This window comes from Stenella coeruleoalba (genome assembly GCF_951394435.1).
Source record: "Stenella coeruleoalba genome assembly, chromosome: 1".
Lineage (NCBI taxonomy): Eukaryota > Metazoa > Chordata > Mammalia > Artiodactyla > Delphinidae > Stenella > Stenella coeruleoalba.
The window spans coordinates 4606214-4624703 of NC_137169.1; the positions used below are offsets into that span (position 1 = coordinate 4606214).

At 60.2% G+C, this 18490-nt stretch overlaps 2 protein-coding genes across 3 annotated transcripts; both read left to right on the forward strand.

The window, feature by feature from the left end:
- Positions 1-423: 423 nt before the first annotated feature.
- Positions 424-9418, forward strand: TAS1R1 (taste 1 receptor member 1; the record flags this gene model as incomplete). Its single annotated transcript, XM_079942017.1, is given in 10 exon segments — positions 424-614; positions 2569-2866; positions 4896-5567; positions 5571-5648; positions 6107-6195; positions 6197-6314; positions 6842-6962; positions 8219-8651; positions 8653-8836; positions 8840-9418. Coding segments are annotated over 10 exon segments (2493 nt in total). The 3' UTR covers positions 9149-9418.
- A 231-nt stretch (positions 9419-9649) lies between these two features.
- On the forward strand, positions 9650-17287 carry ZBTB48 (zinc finger and BTB domain containing 48). 2 transcript variants are annotated; one of them, XM_079927326.1, is made up of 11 exons: positions 9650-9722; positions 10315-11011; positions 11497-11738; positions 13908-14022; positions 14644-14736; positions 15081-15167; positions 15368-15522; positions 15993-16129; positions 16200-16364; positions 16614-16702; positions 16803-17287. In XM_079927326.1, the coding sequence occupies exons 2-11, from the start codon at positions 10322-10324 to the stop codon at positions 17097-17099; spliced, it is 2070 nt and encodes a 689-aa protein (XP_079783452.1). In that variant the 5' UTR covers positions 9650-9722; positions 10315-10321; the 3' UTR covers positions 17100-17287. The 2 variants fall into 2 exon arrangements, with proteins under 2 accessions (XP_079783452.1, XP_079783453.1); XM_079927327.1 differs by having other exon boundaries at positions 13911-14022.
- Positions 17288-18490: the final 1203 nt, after the last annotated feature.

The following is an 18490-nucleotide window of genomic DNA, read 5'->3' on the forward strand; positions in this document are numbered from 1 at the left end:
GTAAAAGGTTTTAAAATCCTCAGCTCCCAGAGAGCAACTTTCCACACCCTGTTCCTCAAGGCCCCCAGAGAAGATGTGTTCCAGCCTTCCTCTGCCCGCCCCCAAATACCAGGGCTCTCTTTCTGAGCCAGGTGAAGCCACAGGCAACAGTGCAAGGACAGAACCCACAACCGTCCAGAGGAAGGGCCAGTGGGTGCCACCTGGTTTGCACCTGTGCCTTTACCCTGCCCGGTTCCTGAGGAGGACTGCAGCCCCAGACGCTGGAGGCAAACAGCCCGCTTCCTATAACTGGGTTCCAGTCCCACCCCTTTCAAAGGCATGAAACTGGGAAGCATGGGCAGCTGCCGACCATTCTAGTTAAACGGCCCGGCCTGGTCCCAGGGCGCGGCGCGGCCATGCCAGGTGCAGGGAGGTCTGGCCAGCATGTTACTCTGGGGGGCGCGCTTCATCGGCCTGCAGCTTTTCCTCTCCTGCTGCTGGGCTTTCAGCTGCCACGGCACCGCGTCCTCCTCTGACTTCAGCCTCCCTGGGGATTACCTGCTTGCGGGCCAGTTTCCTCTCCACAGTGACCATCTAGGGGTGAGATGCAGACCCACAGTGACCTTCTGTGACAGGTGAGTGAGGGGTCAGCAGAACTGTCACCTGGGGGGGCCCATGCCTAGGGGCCCTCTGCCAGCCCCCCTCAGCAAGACCCTGCCCGTTCTGCCTCTGGGGTGACCGTCTGAGCTGCCTCCAGTCCCTACACAACCTGCAGGCGCCACCTTCAAGTGCTAGCTAGCCCCTTCCCTGGCACCTTGTAATACAGTTTCCACTTTGTAATATGTCCTTTTGCCCTGGCTGTTAGAGTCCTTTGTCTTTTAATTCCATGCCAGTTGTTTCCTGGCTTTGTGATGTAACTAGATGGCAAGGATTAAGCAAGCATGGCCTTTCCCCTCCTCCGTCTCCTCCCCCACCCCATTCCTCCCCAAGTTCACACTCCTTAGTCTCCCAGATGGCAAGTACAGTCCTCCAGGGGAGGCTTCCCCCCATGTGGGAACACACAGCAGTAGATGCTTCAGGAGCTTAGCAAAGATAAATTAGGTTGGTGTCTTCATGAAGTCAACAGTCTAGGTAGAAAAAACAACGGCTTTTCTTATAAAGAAGATAGTTTCTTGCCATCCATACAAGTGTTAGATTTGGGCAGCTTGAAGGTATCATGGCTCAGCAGTAGGATGCCCGAAACATGAAGCACACCTGACAGCCAGCCCAGGAGGAAGGTTCTGGAAAGCCTGGCGCAGGAGGACTGGCCCAGAGAGCTACAGGTGGGAGCCTGGGAAGAAAAGACTTGAGGAGGAGACATATGAAAACCGGCTTCAGGTAACTGAAGGGCTGTCACGGGCAGGAGGTACTGCATTTCCTTCCAGTGACTCAAGGACAGAAGTGATAGGAACGATGGGAGAGCCTAGCAACAAGCAGAGAGGCTGGGAAATGGACCAGGCTGGCACACTTTCCAAGGAGGGCTGAATCATGTCCCCAGTGCGCCCTTGTCGGTGTTTCCCAGAGAGGCCATGAGGAACACAGGCCCTCATCACAGGCATGAGTGTCCCAGTGAAAAGTACTAGTTAAACAAGGTTAAGCATGGACCGTGGTTAATTCCATGTGTCAACTTGGCTAGGGCCTGGTGCCCAGTTGTTTGGTTAAACACCAGTCTAGATGTGGCTGTGAAGGTATTTTTAGACGTGGTTAATATTTGTCTATTTTTAAGATTTTTTTGATGTGGACCATTTTTAAGGTCTTTACTGAATTTGTTACAATATTGCTTCTGTTTTACGTTTTGGTTTTTTTGGCCGTGAGGCATGTGGCACATTAGCTCCCAGCCAGGGATCGAACCCACACCCACTGCACTGGAAGGTGAAGTCTTAACCACTGGACCACCAGAGAATTCCCATAGATGTGGTTAATGTTTAAATCAATAGACTGAGTAAAGCAGATTGCCCTCCATCATGTAGGTGGGCCTCATCCAAACAGTTGAAGACCTTAAAAGATGGAGGTCCCTGGAAAAAGAAAGAACTCCACCTTCAGCCTCAGCCTCGACTGCAAAATAAAGTCTCGTGGGAATTTCTAGCCTGCCCTGCAAATCCCAGACTAGCCAGCCCCCATAATCCCATGAGCTAACTCCTTAAAACAAGCCTCTCTTGTTTGCTCTCTCTCTCACTCTGTCTCCCTCTCCCTCTCTCTCTCTGTGTATGTATGCATGCATCTCGTCTTGGTTCTGTTTCTCTGGAGCACCCTGACTCATATAGCAGGTTTCTCTCCTACAGGACTTGGGAGCCTTTCAGTGCTAACATGCTTGTTTGGGGGGAGGTGGGCATGGTATGTGTATTTCTCCAATTTGCCCCCTACCTCTCCGAAGGCCTGTCAACAGAACCATGTGTGCCACAGGGTCCACACTGAGGTCATGGTTGTAGGGGGCTGAACAGATGACCTCAGAGGTTCTTTTCTACCCCCCAAGCCTGGGGTTCCAGGAGACCAGAGGGTCTCAGCAGGGCCTTTTGCCCTTTTCAGCTCTCAGCCTGGCTTTCCCTACAGGCCTAGCACCTTCAATGGCCACGGCTACCACCTCTTCCAGGCCATGCAGTTTGGCATCGAGGAGATAAACAACTCCACCGCCCTGCTGCCCAACGTCACCCTGGGGTACAAGCCGTACGACGGGTGCTCGGAGTCAGCCAACGTGTTTGCCACGCTGAGCCCGCCAGGGACGCGCTACGTGGAGAGCCAAGGAGACCCTGCCCACTACTCCCCTGCGATTGTGGCGGTGATTGGGCCCGACGCCAGCAACTATGTTGCCACCACTGCAGCCCTGCTGAGCCCCTTCCTGATGCCCCTGATAAGCTGGCGCCCTGGCAGTTCGCTCATCTCCCCTCCTGCCAAGTCCAATGTGGGCTGGGGTGGGTGGGCAGGAGCTGCCATGCCTGAGGCCAGCCTGGACTTCCTGGGCGGTCACGGCTGGTTAGTCACCTGCCTGGCATTCCTTCCTGTCCAAGCGCCGCTTCCAGGTCTCCCTGCCTCAGTGCTCACTGGAAAATCCATTCTCCTCGGAAACTTCTGCCCTTCTTTCTCCTCCCGCTGTCCTATCACCTTTGTGCAGAACTGAACACCGTTTGTTTCCCAGCCCCCCAGACTCAGGCTCAGAGGTGTGGCATCTGTCCCTGTGCGGGCCAGCCCCGTCCTTCCCCTACTCTGCTCATCCATCGACCTCTCCCTGGGCCTCCTCCCCCACCCACACGCTTGCCCGTCTGTCTGTCCTCCTCCTCTTCCCTCCAGGCGCTTCTCCTCTCAGAACTGGCTGACCCTGCCCTGCTTCCATGCAGGCTTCTCCGAAGAGTCCTCTGTTCCTCTTTGCTTCTCCCTCTTTGCCTTGACTCCTCCCTCCGCTGCCCTGGACTCTGCCCTTCTAGCCGGTGCTGGAAGGTGCAGCTGGGTAGGGACTGGACGTGGTTCAGGTGGCTAGGACCGTCTTGCTCAGGTGGGCTGGTGCAGGGCCCAGTAGGTGGCCTTTAATCCATTTGATCTTTTTTTTTTTTTTTTTTTGGCCCCATGCTGCTCAGCATGCGGGATCTTAGCTCCCCGACCAGGGATCGAACCCATGCCCCCTGCATTGAGAGCTTCCAGTCTTAACCACTGGACAGCCAGGGAAGTCCCTCCATTTGGCCATTTTGACACTTTCCCTTAGCATTTATGACCCTTTCACTTGGGGCACTTCTTTCTTGGTCTCCTTTAGAGAATTCTGCCCCCACCACCGGCCCCCATCTCCTCTGAGAAGGCGGTGACTCCCTAGGGCAGACCCCTCCCCTTCCCAGGCAGGCCGAGGACAGGGCTGAACTTCCTGTCTCCACCTTCCTTCTGACCCCTGAGCACCAGCCTGATTTCCAGACGCTCGCCCAGCGCCCAGCGTCTCCACTTCATGGACCCAGCAGGCCCCCAGATGAACTTCCCTCCCCACGTAACGCAAGCCTCTTGTCTTCCTGCATCCCCTGCCTGGCCCGTGTGGCAGAGTGTCTGTCTCTAGGGAAGCCAGAAACCCTGCAGTCCCACCTTCACTCCCTTCCCTGCCCCTACATTTAGCTCATCTCCATGGCCTCTGCCGGGGTCGGTGGGGGAGGGGGCCCTCACCGCTGCCAGCTGTCCCTTCTTCTCTATGGCCACTGATGCAGCTTTAACTGACCGCCCTCCCCTCTCACCTAGATGATTCCGTCAGGTCCTAGGAGTTCTCTGTGACTCTGGCCTTGAGTCTTTTTGTTGTTGTTGTTAGTTCCCTGACCAGGGATGGAACTTGCGCCCTTAGCAGTGAAAGCTTGGAGTTCTAACCACTGGATAGCCAGGGAATTCGCCTGGCCTTGAGCCTTTTTAAACACGTTCCTCACTGATCAGAGATCAGAGATTCCTCACAGATCCTAAAACACAAGTCTGATGTCACTTCCCTGCCTAAACCCTGAGGCCTTGGGATAAAGCCCCAGCCCCCCAGCAGGGGGCTAAGGCTTCCCACCCTGACCAGACACACCTGCTCAGGCTCTCTTTCTTCCTGGATCTGAACTCCAGCCGAGTGGAAGTCCCTGAAGGGACACACACACACACACACACACACACACACCCCATTTCACTCCCTGCGTGCGGCTGTGGTCCCTTTGTCCACAGGACAGATTCCCATTCTTCTCCCAGAAGTCCCCCTGGGGACCTGCTCCCTACCTGACTTGTAACCTGTTAGCCTCGTGTGTCAAGTGGTGCTCTGCTTGAGACCCTGGGCCAGGACCTTGTCTCCATCCTCCCCGTGTCCCCGCGCCCAGCACAGGGCTGGCACTGGGGGGGGCCCTCATTCGAGGCTGATGCCACAGAACTTGCTGAACTGAACCCCACAGGTCAGCTCTGATGCCAGCAGCGTGATGCTCAGCGTGAAGCGGCTCTGCCCCTCTTTCCTGCGCACCATCCCAAGTGATGAGCGCCAGGTGGAGATCTTGATGCTGCCGTCTCGGAGGTTCGGGTGGGTCTGGATCTCCATGGTGGGCAGTGAAGGTGACTACGGGCAGCTAGGGGTGCAGGCGCTGGAGGACCAGGCCACCCAGCAGGGCATCTGCGTTGCCTTCAAGGACACTGTGCCTTTCTCTACCCAGCCAGGCGATGAGAGGATGCAGAGCGTGATACGCTGCCTGGCCCGAGCGAGGACCGCGGTCGTGGTCGTTTTCTCCGGCAGGCAGCTGGCCAGGGTGTTCTTTGAGTCCGTGGTGCTGGCCAAGCTGACTGCCGAGGTGTGGATCGCCTGGGCCATCTCCAGACACATCAGCAACGTGCCTGGGATCTGGGGCAACGGCACAGTGCTGGGTGTGGCCATCCCACAGAGGCGTGTCCCCGGCCTGAAGGAGTTTGAAGAGCCCTATGTCTGGGCAGACAAAGGAGCCCTTGGGCCTTGCCTCAGGGGCTCCTGGTGCAGCAGCAACCAGCTCTGTAGAGAGTGCTGGGCTTTCACGGCACAGAAGATGCCCACACTTGGAGCATTCTCCGTGAGCTCCGCCTACAACACGTACCAGGCTGTCTAGGCCGTGGCTCACAGCCTCCACCAGCTCCTGGGCTGCGCCTCTGGAGTCTGTTCCAGAGGCTGGGTCTACCCCTGGCAGGTAAGGCACTTAACCTGCCGCTGGCACCCTATATCAGGGTGCTTTCCTGAGGCAAGCAGAGCGGTTCCTCTTCGGCTACCCTAAATGCAAGGGGTCGGGGACAAAGGCCCCCGACTGGAGGCCGATTCCTTCTCTGAGGCTCGCGTTAGTCTTCTGTTCTCTGAACTGGGGCCCCTCCCACCCACCATGCCTCAGACCCAGGGCTTGAAACCTCTGCAAAGGGCTCCTTTGTTAGAGACTTCCTCTCACTCAGGAGGCTGGATAGGAGGGTGAAGGGGCCTCCTAGGAGGGGAGAGAGCCTGAGCAAGGGACCAGAACTCCCAGATGGGCTGAAACCACCCAGATGGAAGCTCAGCAAGGCCCCACGCACTTGCTCCCTGGGCCGTCTGGGTCCCAGCGGGTCCTGGAGGAGCAGCCTGTGCCAGCTACGGCAGCGCCGTTATCCCTGTTTGTTTCAGCTTCTGGAGCAGATCCTCAAGGTGAATTTCCTTTTACGCAAGGACATTGTGACATTTAAGGACAATGGCGACCCCCTCAGCAGTTATAACTGCCTGGGACTGGAGTGGCCCCAACTGGACCTTCAGGGTCGTCGGCTCCTCCTTTTGGTCTCCAGTTTGGCTAGACATAAATACGATCAAAATCCGGTGGCATGGAAAGGACAACTGGGTAATGGGGACATGTTCACTCACCAGGTGATTGCCTGACAGGCAGCCTGGAGCACAGGGACAATGTTGACACAGAGCAGGAGAGGGGATCCCAGGTATCAGGCCACTATGACTCTCCCCAGCCCTGCCAGGGAAGCTCCACAGGCTCACGGACAGACGCCCGGTCGTCACTGGTTCACACAACCAGGGGCTCTGCCCTGGGAGTAATCCGCGAAGGCGGATGCCCAGAGATCTAGTTTTCCATCCTAAGAACGAGTGTCCCTTGAGCTGGGCCCCTCCGCATGGTTGCAGAACACCTGTGGCTTCTTTTTTTTTGTGGTACGCGGGCCTCTCACTGTTGTGGCCTCTCCCGTTGCGGAGCACAGGCTCCGGACGTGCAGGCTCAGCGGCCATGGCTCACGGGCCCAGCCGCTCCGCGGCATGCGGGATTCTCCTGGACCGGGGCACGAACCCGCATCCCCTGCATCGGCAGGCGGACTCTCAACCACTGCGCCACCAGGGAAGCCCCTAGCCTGTGGCTTCTTGCAGGTGCCTCAGTCTGTGTGTTCCAGCGACTGTCCTGAAGGGGACCAGAGAGTGATCATGGGCTTCCACCACTGCTGCTTCGAGTGTGTGCTCTGTGAGTCCGGGACCTTCCTCAACAAGAGTGGTGAGTGACCCAGTGATGAGTGGGCGAGCCACCCAGCACTCCTAGGGTCTGTAGAGCAGATGAAAGGACCTCCCTTGGGCCACACATGTGCAGAACCAGGGCCCTGGTCACTTTGCTGCCAGTTAGGGACAGGTTGGGGGACACCTTCCATCAGACTGAATTCTGATCAAGCAGAAAGAAACAAGCAGTTGAAGCCCTCATATGTAGCTGAGTTTCCTTCTTTTCTTTCTTTCTTTCTTTCTTCCTTCCTTCCTTCTTTCCTTCCTTCCTTCCTGCCTTCCTTCCTTCCTTTCTTTCGTTTTTGGCTGCATTGGGTCTTAGTTGTGGCATGCCGGATCTTTCGTTGTGGCCCATGGGCTTCTCTCTAGTTGTGGCATGTGGGCTCAGTGGTTGCAGCATGTGAGCTTAGTTGCCCCGCAGCATGTGGGATCTTAGTTCCCTGACCAGGGATCAAACCCGTGTTCCCTGCATTGGAAGGCAGATTCTTAACCACTGGACCACCAGGGAAGTCCCCCTAAATTCAACCTCTTTATCCAAACAGATGTGGCTATCATTCCCTTTGTGCCCTCCCATGTTATCTGTATGAAGTCCCTTCTGTTGTCTATGCCAGTGACAGCTGACACCTTGAAGAGCTTGGCCTGAATGCAGATACTAGCATGTCTGCAGCAGGACAAAAAGCATACTCTACCCAGTGATGCAAGGTCAAGACCAGAGAGCAAACAGAGGTAGCTAAGGGCTCAGCCCAGAGATGGACTCCAGGGGCCACGTGCCTTCCTTTTACTGTCTCTGCGGGCGTGGGAATGTATCTCTTCTTTCCTGAGAGAGTCAACTCAGAGAAACCACAGAGCGGCAGCTCAGGCAGGTGGATTTGGCTAGTGGGAGTGCTGGGGAGAGACGAAAAGACCCTTCCTTTGGGGCTGGCTGCTCACATTGGATCATAGCCTCAAGGTTATGTGGGTTAAGGCCCTCTCTACGACCTCTTGGTTTGCAAACCCCTTCTGGGTTTCATGGGACCATGAGCCACACAGAACCGATCCAGGTGTCTCCACAATCTGTAATTAACACAGGCATGTTGAGGAAACACTTGGCCTGGGGGCCCTCACCCAGGGCTACCCCCATCTTGCTGTGCCTGGCAGAGCCCAGCTCCTGTGCTACAGCCCTCCCAGAACCTTGGGGGCTTGCACGGCCTCCCTTCCCCTCCCCATTCCTGCTATGCTCACCCGGCTCTCAGGAACCCTCTCTGCCTTCCCTTCCAGACCCCTACAGCTGCCAACCTTGTGGGAAAGAAGAGTGGGCACCTGAGAGAAGCCAGACCTGCTTCCCATGCACCGTGGTGTTTCTGACTTGGCATGAGCCCATCTCTTGGGTGCTCCTGGCAGCTAATACGCTGCTGCTGCTGCTCGTGGCTGGGACTGCTGGCCTGTTTGCCTGGCACCTAGACACGCCTGTGGTGAGGTCGGCTGGAGGCCGGCTGTGCTTCCTCATGCTGGGCTCCCTGGCGGGGGGCAGCTGCGGCCACTATGGCTTCTTTGGGGAGCCCACTCTGCCCACATGCCTGCTGCGCGAAGGCCTCTTTGCCCTTGGTTTTGCCATCTTCCTGTCCTGCCTGACGATCCGCTCCTTCCAACTTGTGTTCATCTTCAAGTTTTCTGCCAAGGTACCCACCTTCTTCCGTGCGTGGGTCCAAAACCAGTGCTGGCCCGTTGGTGGTGATCAGCTCAACAACCCAGCTGCTTATCTGTCTAACGTGGCTTGCGGTGTGGACCCCACTGCCCCCCAGGGAATACCAGCCCTTCCCTCAGCTGGCGGTGCTTGACTGCACAGAGGCTAACCCACCGGGCTTCATGCTGGCTTTCGCCTACAATGGCCTCCTCTAGGTCAGCGCCTCTGCCTGCAGCTACCTGGGCAAGGACCTGCCAGAGAACTACAGCGAGGTCAAATGTGTCACCTTCAGCCTGCTCCTCAACTTCATGTGCTGGATCGCCTCCTTCACCATGGCCAGTGTCTACCAGGGCAAGCACCTGCCTACGGTCAACATGCTGGCCAAGACGAGCAGCCTGAGTGGCGGCTTCAGCGGTTATTTCCTCCCCAAGTGCTATGCGATCCTGTGCCGCCCAGATCTCAACAGCACCGAGCACTTCCAGGCCTCCACCCAGGACCACACCAGGCGCTGTGGCTCCACCTGACCAGTGGATCCGGCAGGGTCAAGCCGGGGCAGGGTGGACTGGAAGTCTCCACTGCTCTCAGGGTTGAAGGTGGAATGGGGCGCCCAGGACCTGGGGTGTCCGGGAGGCCTCTGGGCTCCTCAGCCTTGGCTTGGGAAGTGTAAGCCCACGGGAGAGCTCAGTCCGGGCTGCGCTGGCTGCCAATAAAGAGGTGAAACGTGCGTCTTGGCTGTGCTTCCTTTCTAGGGCGAGGGTAGGGCGCTGTCTCTTCAAGCCTGAGGGCGCTGCGCGGCCGGGCTAACCGCAGCCGGAACCTCGGGACTCCGAGCGGGGAGTAGACTCAACGTGCAGCTTGGCGTTGCTAGGCAACCCCAGGAGGCAGGCCCAGCGCCGAGGGAACGGAGCTGGCCCCGCCTTTCCCTGCACCCCATTGGCTGTTATCTACGTGGTACCGCCTCCAGGGGCCGGAGGTAAAGGCTAGCGCCTCCGAGGCATCCAGCCCCAACCGGCGCGCTCTGACGTCACGTCCGGCGGCGGTGGCGGCGGCGTCGTCGTCTCCGTACGGTCGGCCCGGCACTTAACGCCGGGGCAGTTGGTCAGTTGGGCTATTAGGGCGATCTGGCTTGGGGCCGGAGGGGTTGGCTTAGGGAGGACCGGCCCGGGTGAGGAGGTCGGGAGGAACGGGTCGAGGGAGGGGCGCTGTGGGCCGCGGTGTCTGTTGACGGTGTGTGACCGCGGCCGCCTTCCGCCCGGCCGTTCCGGACGTGTGGGCGCGGCGTGGGCCCCGTTCACCTGTCTGCCGCCGCCACCCTCCCCTGCGTCGGGCCCTCTCGCTGTGCCAGGCTGATGAGTTCGCGCTGGTCCCCCGCCTCTTTTCTCAAACTTTTGATTTCCTCCCACCAGCACCCTTCCCAACTCTGTCCCCACCTAGTCCGCCTGCGCCTTCGCCACCACACTCTCTGGCCACCCCCGATATGTGCTGCTTACTTGGCCCCGGCCCCCAGGGAGGCTTTCAGTCCGTTCCTGTGTCAGCTTACACCTTCTAACCTTGATCTAAGCCCTGGTTATAATAAATGTGACTGAATAGAGTGTGCCTCCGCTTACCCTCTTCTCAGATCCAGGGGCTTTCTCTTACTACTGATAGGTTGGACTGGGCAGGGGGTCACTGTTGCCTTTCTCCCTTTCAGACGGACCATGGACGGCTCCTTCGTCCAGCACAGTGTAAGGGTTCTGCAGGAGCTCAACAAGCAGCGGGAGCGGGGCCAGTACTGCGACGCCACCCTGGACGTGGGGGGTCTGGTGTTCAAGGCGCACTGGAGTGTCCTCGCCTGCTGCAGCCGCTTCTTCCAGAGCCTCTACGGGGATGGCTCAGGGGGCAGTGTCGTCCTCCCTGCCGGCTTCGCCGAGATCTTTGGCCTCCTGCTGGACTTTTTCTACACTGGCCACCTCGCCCTCACCTCGGGGAACCGGGATCAGGTGCTCCTGGCAGCCAGGGAGTTGCGGGTGCCAGAGGCTGTAGAGCTGTGCCAGAGCTTCAAGCCCAAAGCCTCAGTGGGACAGGCACCAAGTGGCCAGAGCGGGCTGGGGAAACCCGCCCCTCGGGATGTGAACAGCCACCTCAAGGAGCCAGCAAGCTTGGAGGAAGAGGAAGTTTCGAGGACGCTGGGTCAAACCCCCAGGGATCAGGAGCTCAGCGGTAGTCCCAGCCTCCAGAGGCCCCAGCTTGGTCTCCCTCCTCAGAGTGAGAACCCCTCCTTCCTCCGTGGGAAACTCAAGCAGGCTCTGAAGCTTAGTCCCCCTGAGAACAAGGAGCCTGAGGATGGCAGAGTGCCCCCAAGGCCCTTTGAGGCTGAAGGTGTCCAGCTGCAGGGCGGGAGTAACGAGGTACTGTGCCCAGGATGCTGGAGCAGGGGAGGCAGGAGTGGGGAGGAGAGACTGACGCTTTTCCGGGATAATCTGGACCCTAAGGTAGAATCTGTTTTGTGGGTTTAGAACAGATTTCCTCCAGATGTAGGAAGCCAGCTCCACCCTGCTTCCTCAGGCTGACCTTTCTGCAAGTCGTGTTCGTGGCTGCCAGCTTCTTGGGGTCGAGTGGGCAGCATCAGGTGTCTCCCAGGGTAGTGAAATCCAGGCAGACTTCCAAGTTACCCACAAATAGAGCTCCTGCTCTCCAAACCCGAGATTCGGATGCTGCCTGCCCTGGGACCCTGAAGGGAAGAGTCACTGGTGAAGGGACCTGTCTGGGGATGTGCCTGGGTTGGGACTTGGGATGGAACTGGATGGAGCTGGCTGCCCCGTAGATCCGTCCCCAGCACCCCTGCCGATTAATTTGGTGACCTCGCTCCCTCCTGCTGCCTCTTCTGCTCTAGTGGGAAGTGGTGGTTCAAGTTGAGGATGATGGGGATGGCGATTATGTTTCTGAGACTGAGACTGTGCCGACCAGGAGGAAATCAAACGTAATCAGAAAGCCCTGTGCTGCCGAGCCAGCCCTGAGTGCAGGTTCCCGGGCAGCCGAGCCTGCTGAGAACAGAAAAGGGACAGCGGTGCCGGTTGAATGCCCCACATGTCGTAAAAAGTTCCTCAGCAAATATTACCTAAAAGTTCACAACAGGTAAACGTTCTGTTTTTCTATTTTCTTTTCCCATCTGCTGTTCCCGTGTTGGGGGAGGGGGCCTGCATCCCCACTTCTGGGCCGCGTAGGGGCCCGGGGCTCCACCTCAGACCCACAGAGCGCCTGGCATTGGCGACCTCTGGCCTTCGGGGAGTGAGCACCTGACCTTGGTTGGCTTCCTTCTTCGTCGCCCTCCTGCGAGCCCTCTGCTCGGAGTGGGTCTGTGGACACCTTAGTAACAGGTTCCACGTGCTGTGAACATGGACCTCCAGCTGGCTTTTCCCAAGGGGGTGAGAGAAGCCTGTGGCCCCGTGCTGTGGCTGTGGCCTGACTGTAGGTGTTTCTAAAGCCTGGCAGTGTGGGCTTTGGGCCAAGATGTCGATCTTTAGGGTTGGTGCCACCCACATTTCTGGGGACAGGTTAGCTCTGAGGTGTCAGCAGAGCATGAGAGACCATTCGTCTAAAACTGCCGTGTCCCATAAGGTAATCAGATGCCACACGAAGGTATTTTAATTTAAAATCAAAGTAATTAAAATTAAGTAAGTTCATTTCCTCAGTCACACTAGCTGCATTTCAAGGGCTCAGCAGCCACATGTGGTCCCGGCTGCCGAATCGACAGGACGGACATGGAACATTTCCATCACCCCAGAGCATCCTCTTGGAAGGCGCTGCTCCAGGGGCCTTGCTCTCTGCGGGGCCTGCAGGGACGGCAACTAGGTGACACGCCTTCTGGTCTTGCCCCTCCTTAGCCCAAGACATCACTTGGCACGATTTCTTGCCAAGCCAGGCTGGGCCATACATGTTTTCTCAGTATGACCCTCTCAGAAGCCACTAGCGACCGAATGGAGTTGGAACTGGGGCTGAAGCCCATTTGCTGTCCCTGCTCTGGGGGCAGCTGCTGCCAGGGGAGCATTTGGGGAAGTCACCCTGGGGTGACCTGTGTCTGCCTGGACGCCCTCCCAGGGTAAGACTTGGGTACAGGCACCGACCCCATCCTTACCTTGGGCTGCAGGCTGCTAGACCGGCCCTGAGAACTGGGAAGGGGTGATGGCCTCCTGAGGTCTTTGGGGCAGGGGACAAGGACAGTCAGTATCGCAGCAGAGGATGAGAGGAGTGTATGGCCTCTGGCAGGTTGTCGGAGCTCTCTCCACGCCACTCCCGGCTCTGAAGTCAGGGTTCATTTAGCTCATTCAGTGAGCTGTCTGCCTGGTGGCTGGGCGCACCGGATACCTTAGTGGGCAGAACAAAGAGGCCTTGTGGAGCTTGCCTTCCAGCAGGGCGATGAGACCCTGAACTACCAGATAAGAGACTCTGCAGTGCGATGAAGGCCGTGGGAAAAAAGAAAGGGACAGCAGTGCCAGGGGGCTGGGGAGTTCAGGGTGCGGTCAGGTTGCGATTGTAAAGAAAGGAGATAATCCAGCAGACTCGAGGTGCAGAAGTTTGCCTAATGGATGGCTGGGGAGAGCGCTCTGGGCCAGAGAGGGGCCAGAGCAGAGGCTCTGGGGTGGGAGGGGGCCAGCAAGGTAAGGGGCAGGCCAGCAGTGCCCTCACAGGCCCCCAGGCCTTTCTCAGGGTGAGATGCCCAACGTTGGAGGGTTCTGAGCAAAGAGGCGATGCGATCTGGTTGTACTTGAGGGCCTGTCTGGCTCCTGAAGTGGAAACCCCACGGGAGGTAGGCGTGGAGCACGGGATGGGTAGGAGGCCCAGGCAGCGGCCCAGGGATGGCGTGGCCGCACTAGATGGTAGCATGGAGGCCAGGTGAGGTGGTCAGATTCTGGCTGTGGTTTTGAAGGCTGAGCCCATGGAAGCTCCAGGCAGACTGCGTGGTTTCTCCAGGGAGTCAGGGCCCCGGGATCATTTCTGTCTTCGGAGAGATGCTGGCGGCTGGGCCTCCCCATCGGCCTGTGGCTCTGGGGCAGCCCCTCCAGCATGGAGCTGTGCCGTGCCCTCCCTTGCAGAGTCTCCAGGAGGGAGGAGGGTTTCTGGGCTCACCCCTGCAGCTTCACCAGCTGTGTCTGGCCGAGCCTCGTGGAGAGCCTCAGGCGTCGGCCCAAGTCCAGTCTTCCTCTGCCGCGGAGCACAGCACTGTCAGCAGAGGTGCTGGAGGGGGCCTGGGTGAGGGAGGGCGGCAGGTGCGCTCAGCCCCGACACCCCCGTGGCTTCTCCCAGCAGGAAACACACTGGGGAGAAACCCTTCGAGTGTCCCAAATGCGGGAAATGTTACTTTCGGAAGGAGAACCTCCTGGAGCACGAAGCCCGGAACTGCATGAACCGCTCGGAACAGGTACTTGGGGGCCGGCCCGGGTCCTGGCGGGCAGGGCATGCTGGCCTCTGTCTCTCTGCCACCTGGGAGGGGCCCCCAGGGGACTGGCCTAGACGGGACTGTAAACTCAAGAACTGCAGGGTCCTTGGATATCATCGGGTCCACTTCCTGGCACATGTGGCGGGGACACAGGTCCCAAGGGCGGGCGGCACAAGCCCAGGAGGGACTCTGTAGGAGGCATTTTGGGTTTGCCTGCCTGGGGCCCTGGGCTTTGGAGAAGGGGTACTTCGGTGGGGGATGGCTGCTGAGAAAGGCCACCTGGCCACCTCCCCCCACGCCCCTGGCTGGCCCGTGTGACTCGGCGGCTAACCCCCACCTCTTCCTAGAGGCCTGTCACCTGCAGGCTGCGGCCCCGTCCCCGGCCTGGCCCCCAGCCTGGCGTGGTGGGCTTGCAGCGTTCTGCGAGGGTCAGCGTCAGGGCAAGCAGGTTACGTGTTGCCCTCTCCCACCCTAGCGCCCCCCCCCCGGCCCCCCCCACCCCGGGCAGACTCTTCCCAGCAGCGAGTGGAAGCCCCGGCCGAGGCTGTCGTCGAGGCAGAGGCCCCCGCTGACGCCGGTCCCGCTTGCCCCTCACACTGCCAGGTCTTCACGTGTTCCGTGTGCCAGGAGACATTCCGCCGGAGGATGGAGCTGCGGGTGCACATGGTGTCCCACACGGGGGAGATGCCCTACAAGGTCAGGCTCGGCTTGTCCCCATGGCTGGGGGCTGAGGGGCGGCCCCAGGGGCCCTCCCGCCTAGCCCTTTACCTGGGATGGTGTCGGGGGGCCTCCCCCTCACCAGCCGTCGAGGAGCCCTGCCCTCCCTCCCCGTGTCCCCGTGTCCGGTGCTCCCGCATCTTTGGGCAGGGCTGCCGTTTCTCTCCGCGGAGGGCAGCCTCAGCCTCGGCGTGGGCGTAGCACCAGAGGCCCTCCCCAGTGTGGCCTTCACGCCCGGTCGGGAGCATCTCGGGCTGTGCCCTGCCTTTGGGTTCCCGCCCTGGCAGCCTGGGGGCCTCAGGCGACCGCGGCCTGTCTTCCAGTGCGCCTCCTGCTCGCAGCAGTTCATGCAGAAGAAGGACCTGCAGAGCCACATGATCAAGCTGCACGGAGCGCCCAAGCCCCACGCGGTGCGTGCCAGGCCGTCCTGAGGGCCCTGAGGACCGGGGCCGCGCACTCCGATGCCGGGCACTAGCACGGTGAAGGCGGCCGTGGCCGCGTCCAGAGTGGGCGGGCAGTGCGGTTTCCGCCATGAGGGGTCCAGGGGGTTCTGTGGGGCTCCCGGGCGGCCCTCCCTCCTGACCCTCGCCCTGCTCACCCTGTCCCTTAGTGTCCCACCTGTGCCAAGTGCTTCTTGTCCCGGACGGAACTGCAGCTGCACGAGGCTTTCAAGCACCGTGGGGAGAAGCTCTTTGTGTGTGAGGAGTGCGGCCACCGGGCGTCGAGCCGAAACGGCCTGCAGATGCACATCAAGGCCAAGCACAGGTGGCGTGGCCCGTCTTCCCCAGGGCCTGGCCCCGCTGCTGCCTCCAGGCCCGCGGGCCGCCTGGGAAGGCAGAGTCTGCTGCCGCTCCCCCAGAGTGCCCCGCACCCTGAGTCTGGTGCCTGTAGCCTTTCTGGGTGGGGACGCCTGCGGGATGAGCAAGCCTGCTGGGCCATGGAGGCTGCGGGGGAGGGGATTTCAGGCAAGACCAGGCTCCCCTACCCCCGCCCCGGGCAGCTTCTCAGTTTCCTGTGGCTCCTGGGATGGGGCTCGTGCTCCTCTCCCAGCCCTGCCCAAGCCCTTTCTCCACCAGGCAGCTCGCAGCAGCCCGGGCCCATTCCCAAGGCTCAGGCCGGCTGGCTTCAGCCTTGCCTGTTTCCGTGGCTCGGGCCAGCCTGTGTTCCCAGCTGCAGTGGCGCCAAGGGGGCCGCTTCCCTCGGTGACGCCTCTGCCCGTGTCCCCACCTGGACAGGAACGAGAGGCCGTACGTCTGTGAGTTCTGCAGCCACGCTTTCACCCAGAAGGCCAATCTCAACATGCACCTGCGCACGCACACAGGCGAGAAGCCCTTCCAGTGCCACCTCTGCGGCAAGACCTTCCGCACCCAAGGTGAGGCAGGCCGTCCCCTCCCTGTCCTGGGGCTAAGGCCTGGTGGCTGAGCCCTCACCTTGTCCCGCAGCCAGCCTCGACAAGCACAACCGCACCCACACCGGCGAGAGGCCCTTCAGCTGTGAGTTCTGCGAGCAGCGCTTCACGGAGAAGGGGCCCCTGCTGAGGCACGTGGCCAGCCGCCACCAGGAGGGCCGGCCCCACTTCTGCCAGATCTGCGGCAAGACCTTCAAAGGTGCCTTGGCCCTGCCCCGGGTGAGCCCCGGGTTGGGGAGAGAGGGCCACAGGGGCTGTCACAGGCTCCTCCACTGTGGAAGCTTCTGGCCCGCAGGCAGGGGCGGAGGCTCCCAGGGCCTTGGGCAGTAGTGACCTCAGGGTGGCGCCGGAGAGCCTGGCAGGGCCCAGAACCACCGCCGCAGGCTGTGTCTCCTCTCCGGGCTGGAGCCCTGCTCCCGCCCCGACACTGGGCCCTTCCCTCCTGCAGCCGTGGAGCAGCTGCGCGTGCACGTGAGGAGGCACAAGGGGGTCAGGAAGTTCGAGTGCACCGAATGCGGCTACAAGTTCACCCGGCAGGTAGGCCTGGGGCCAGCCTCCTCCTGCCCCCGCCCCCCCCGGCCCCTGAGCCCCTCCCCCAGACGCCTCTGTGCCCAGCCTGAGCGCCCGTCCCCGCTAGGCCCACCTGCGGAGGCACATGGAGATCCACGACCGGGTGGAGAACTACAACCCACGGCAGCGCAAGCTCCGGAACCTGGTCATCGAGGACGAGAAGATGGTGGTGGTGGCGCTCCAGCCGCCCACCGAGCTGGAGGTGGGCTCGGCCGAGGTCATCGTGGAGTCGCTGGCCCAGGGTGGCCTGGCCTCCCAGCTCCCTGGCCAGAGACTGTGTGCGGAGGAGACCTTCTCGGGCCCGGGCGTCATGGAGCCCTCGCTCATCATCACGGCCGCCATCCCCGAGGACTGTGACACGTAATCCTCCCTGCCTCGCCGACACCCCCCGGCCCCCAGCCCACTTGGCCCCATCCCCCAATAAACCACATGGCTTTGGACTCGATTGTTCTGGCCCATCCAGCGGCCTGTTCCCCGGGAACCTGGGCTCCAGGGAGGTGCTGCTTTCCCACCGTGTCGTCTAGAAGAAACGGTGTCCTGCCTGACCCTCCGTGCACCCCAGAGCTCGGCCAGTGTTGGGAGACCCCAGCCAAATGAAACTTGGGCAGGTAGCTTTGGGGGACAAGCCTCTGGCCACGGGCGCTCTCATCTTTCTCCATGTGGCTTTTAGAACCGGGACCAGTGGCCAGGGCCCTGGCGGCGGTGGCTGGCCCAAGACAGGGGCCCAGTTACTCTGCAGCCAAGTGGATCCGGGGGCCTGAGGACAGGCAGGCTTGTGGCCAAGCGCGCTCTGGACCCTGGCTGGCGGCATGACCACGGGCAGGACCTTCCCCTGGGGCAGAAGCTTGGTTTGCTTGTCCAGGAGGCTGGCTTGGCACATAGGCAGGGCCGGGCCTAGAACAGCAAGCGGCCCTGGTGGCACCCAGGTTCTGCAGCCTTGGGAAGAATAGCGTGTGGGCTCGGGAGGCCACTGCCTGCATCCAGATTCCTTCCCAGCTCGTTTAGAGCTGTGACCCGGGGCAAGTGACTGAATGCTTCACTTGCTTACTTTTTAATGGAATTAGTAACAGTGCTCGAGAATTAAATGAGAAAGCCTGCTGTTCCAGTCCACTGCCGGGTAACAGACGACCCCAGAGTCGCCCTCGGGGCCAGGGGGCAGATCCGCTCTCAAGATGGCTCACTCGTGTGCCTGGCAAGTTGGCACTGGCCGTGGGCCGGGGTGCCTCCCATGGGCTGCCTGGGCTCCCTCACAGCATGGTGGCTGGGTGCCGGGAGGAACGTCGCAGCAGGCCGAAGCTGCAAGGCCTTTCTGTGACCTGGCCCTGGAGGTCAACAGTGCCACCCCTGCCGCGTTGTATTGGTCCAGGCAGTCACCAAAACGTCATTCCTTAGGTTCAAGGGGAGGAGTGTCAAAGAATCCGCACACGTTTATGGCTGCCCCCCGCCCCAGACAGTAAGTGCTTATGCTTCTGCTCAGCGCTTGGCACGGGGTGAGCACAGAATCAGGGGTGGTGACAGTTGTGACCCCAAGAGCTCGCGTCAGCCATCACTTAACGCCTCATCACTGGAGGATTCCAGAGGCACCGGCCCCACGCTATGCTAAATACTTCCCAGGGTTTGAGGAGGAAAACTCCACTTTAGACCCAGAAGCCCTCCAACCATCTTTCCTTTTACTCCTTGCCCACTAGGGAGCTCAGACGTAAAGACAGTTAAGTATCCTAGTGTGGTAACTGCCAGCCAGGTCATGAGCCACCT

Excerpts from the sequence above, each read along its gene's own strand:
- ZBTB48 (XM_079927326.1), top strand. The coding sequence starts at position 10,322 with ATGGACGGCTCCTTCGTCCAGCACAGTGTAAGGGTTCTGCAGGAGCTC. Across the intron at positions 15,523-15,992 it reads CACATCAAGGCCAAGCACAG|GAACGAGAGGCCGTACGTCT; the intron begins GTGGCGTGGCCC and ends CCACCTGGACAG. Across the intron at positions 16,365-16,613 it reads CTGCGGCAAGACCTTCAAAG|CCGTGGAGCAGCTGCGCGTG; the intron begins GTGCCTTGGCCC and ends TCCCTCCTGCAG.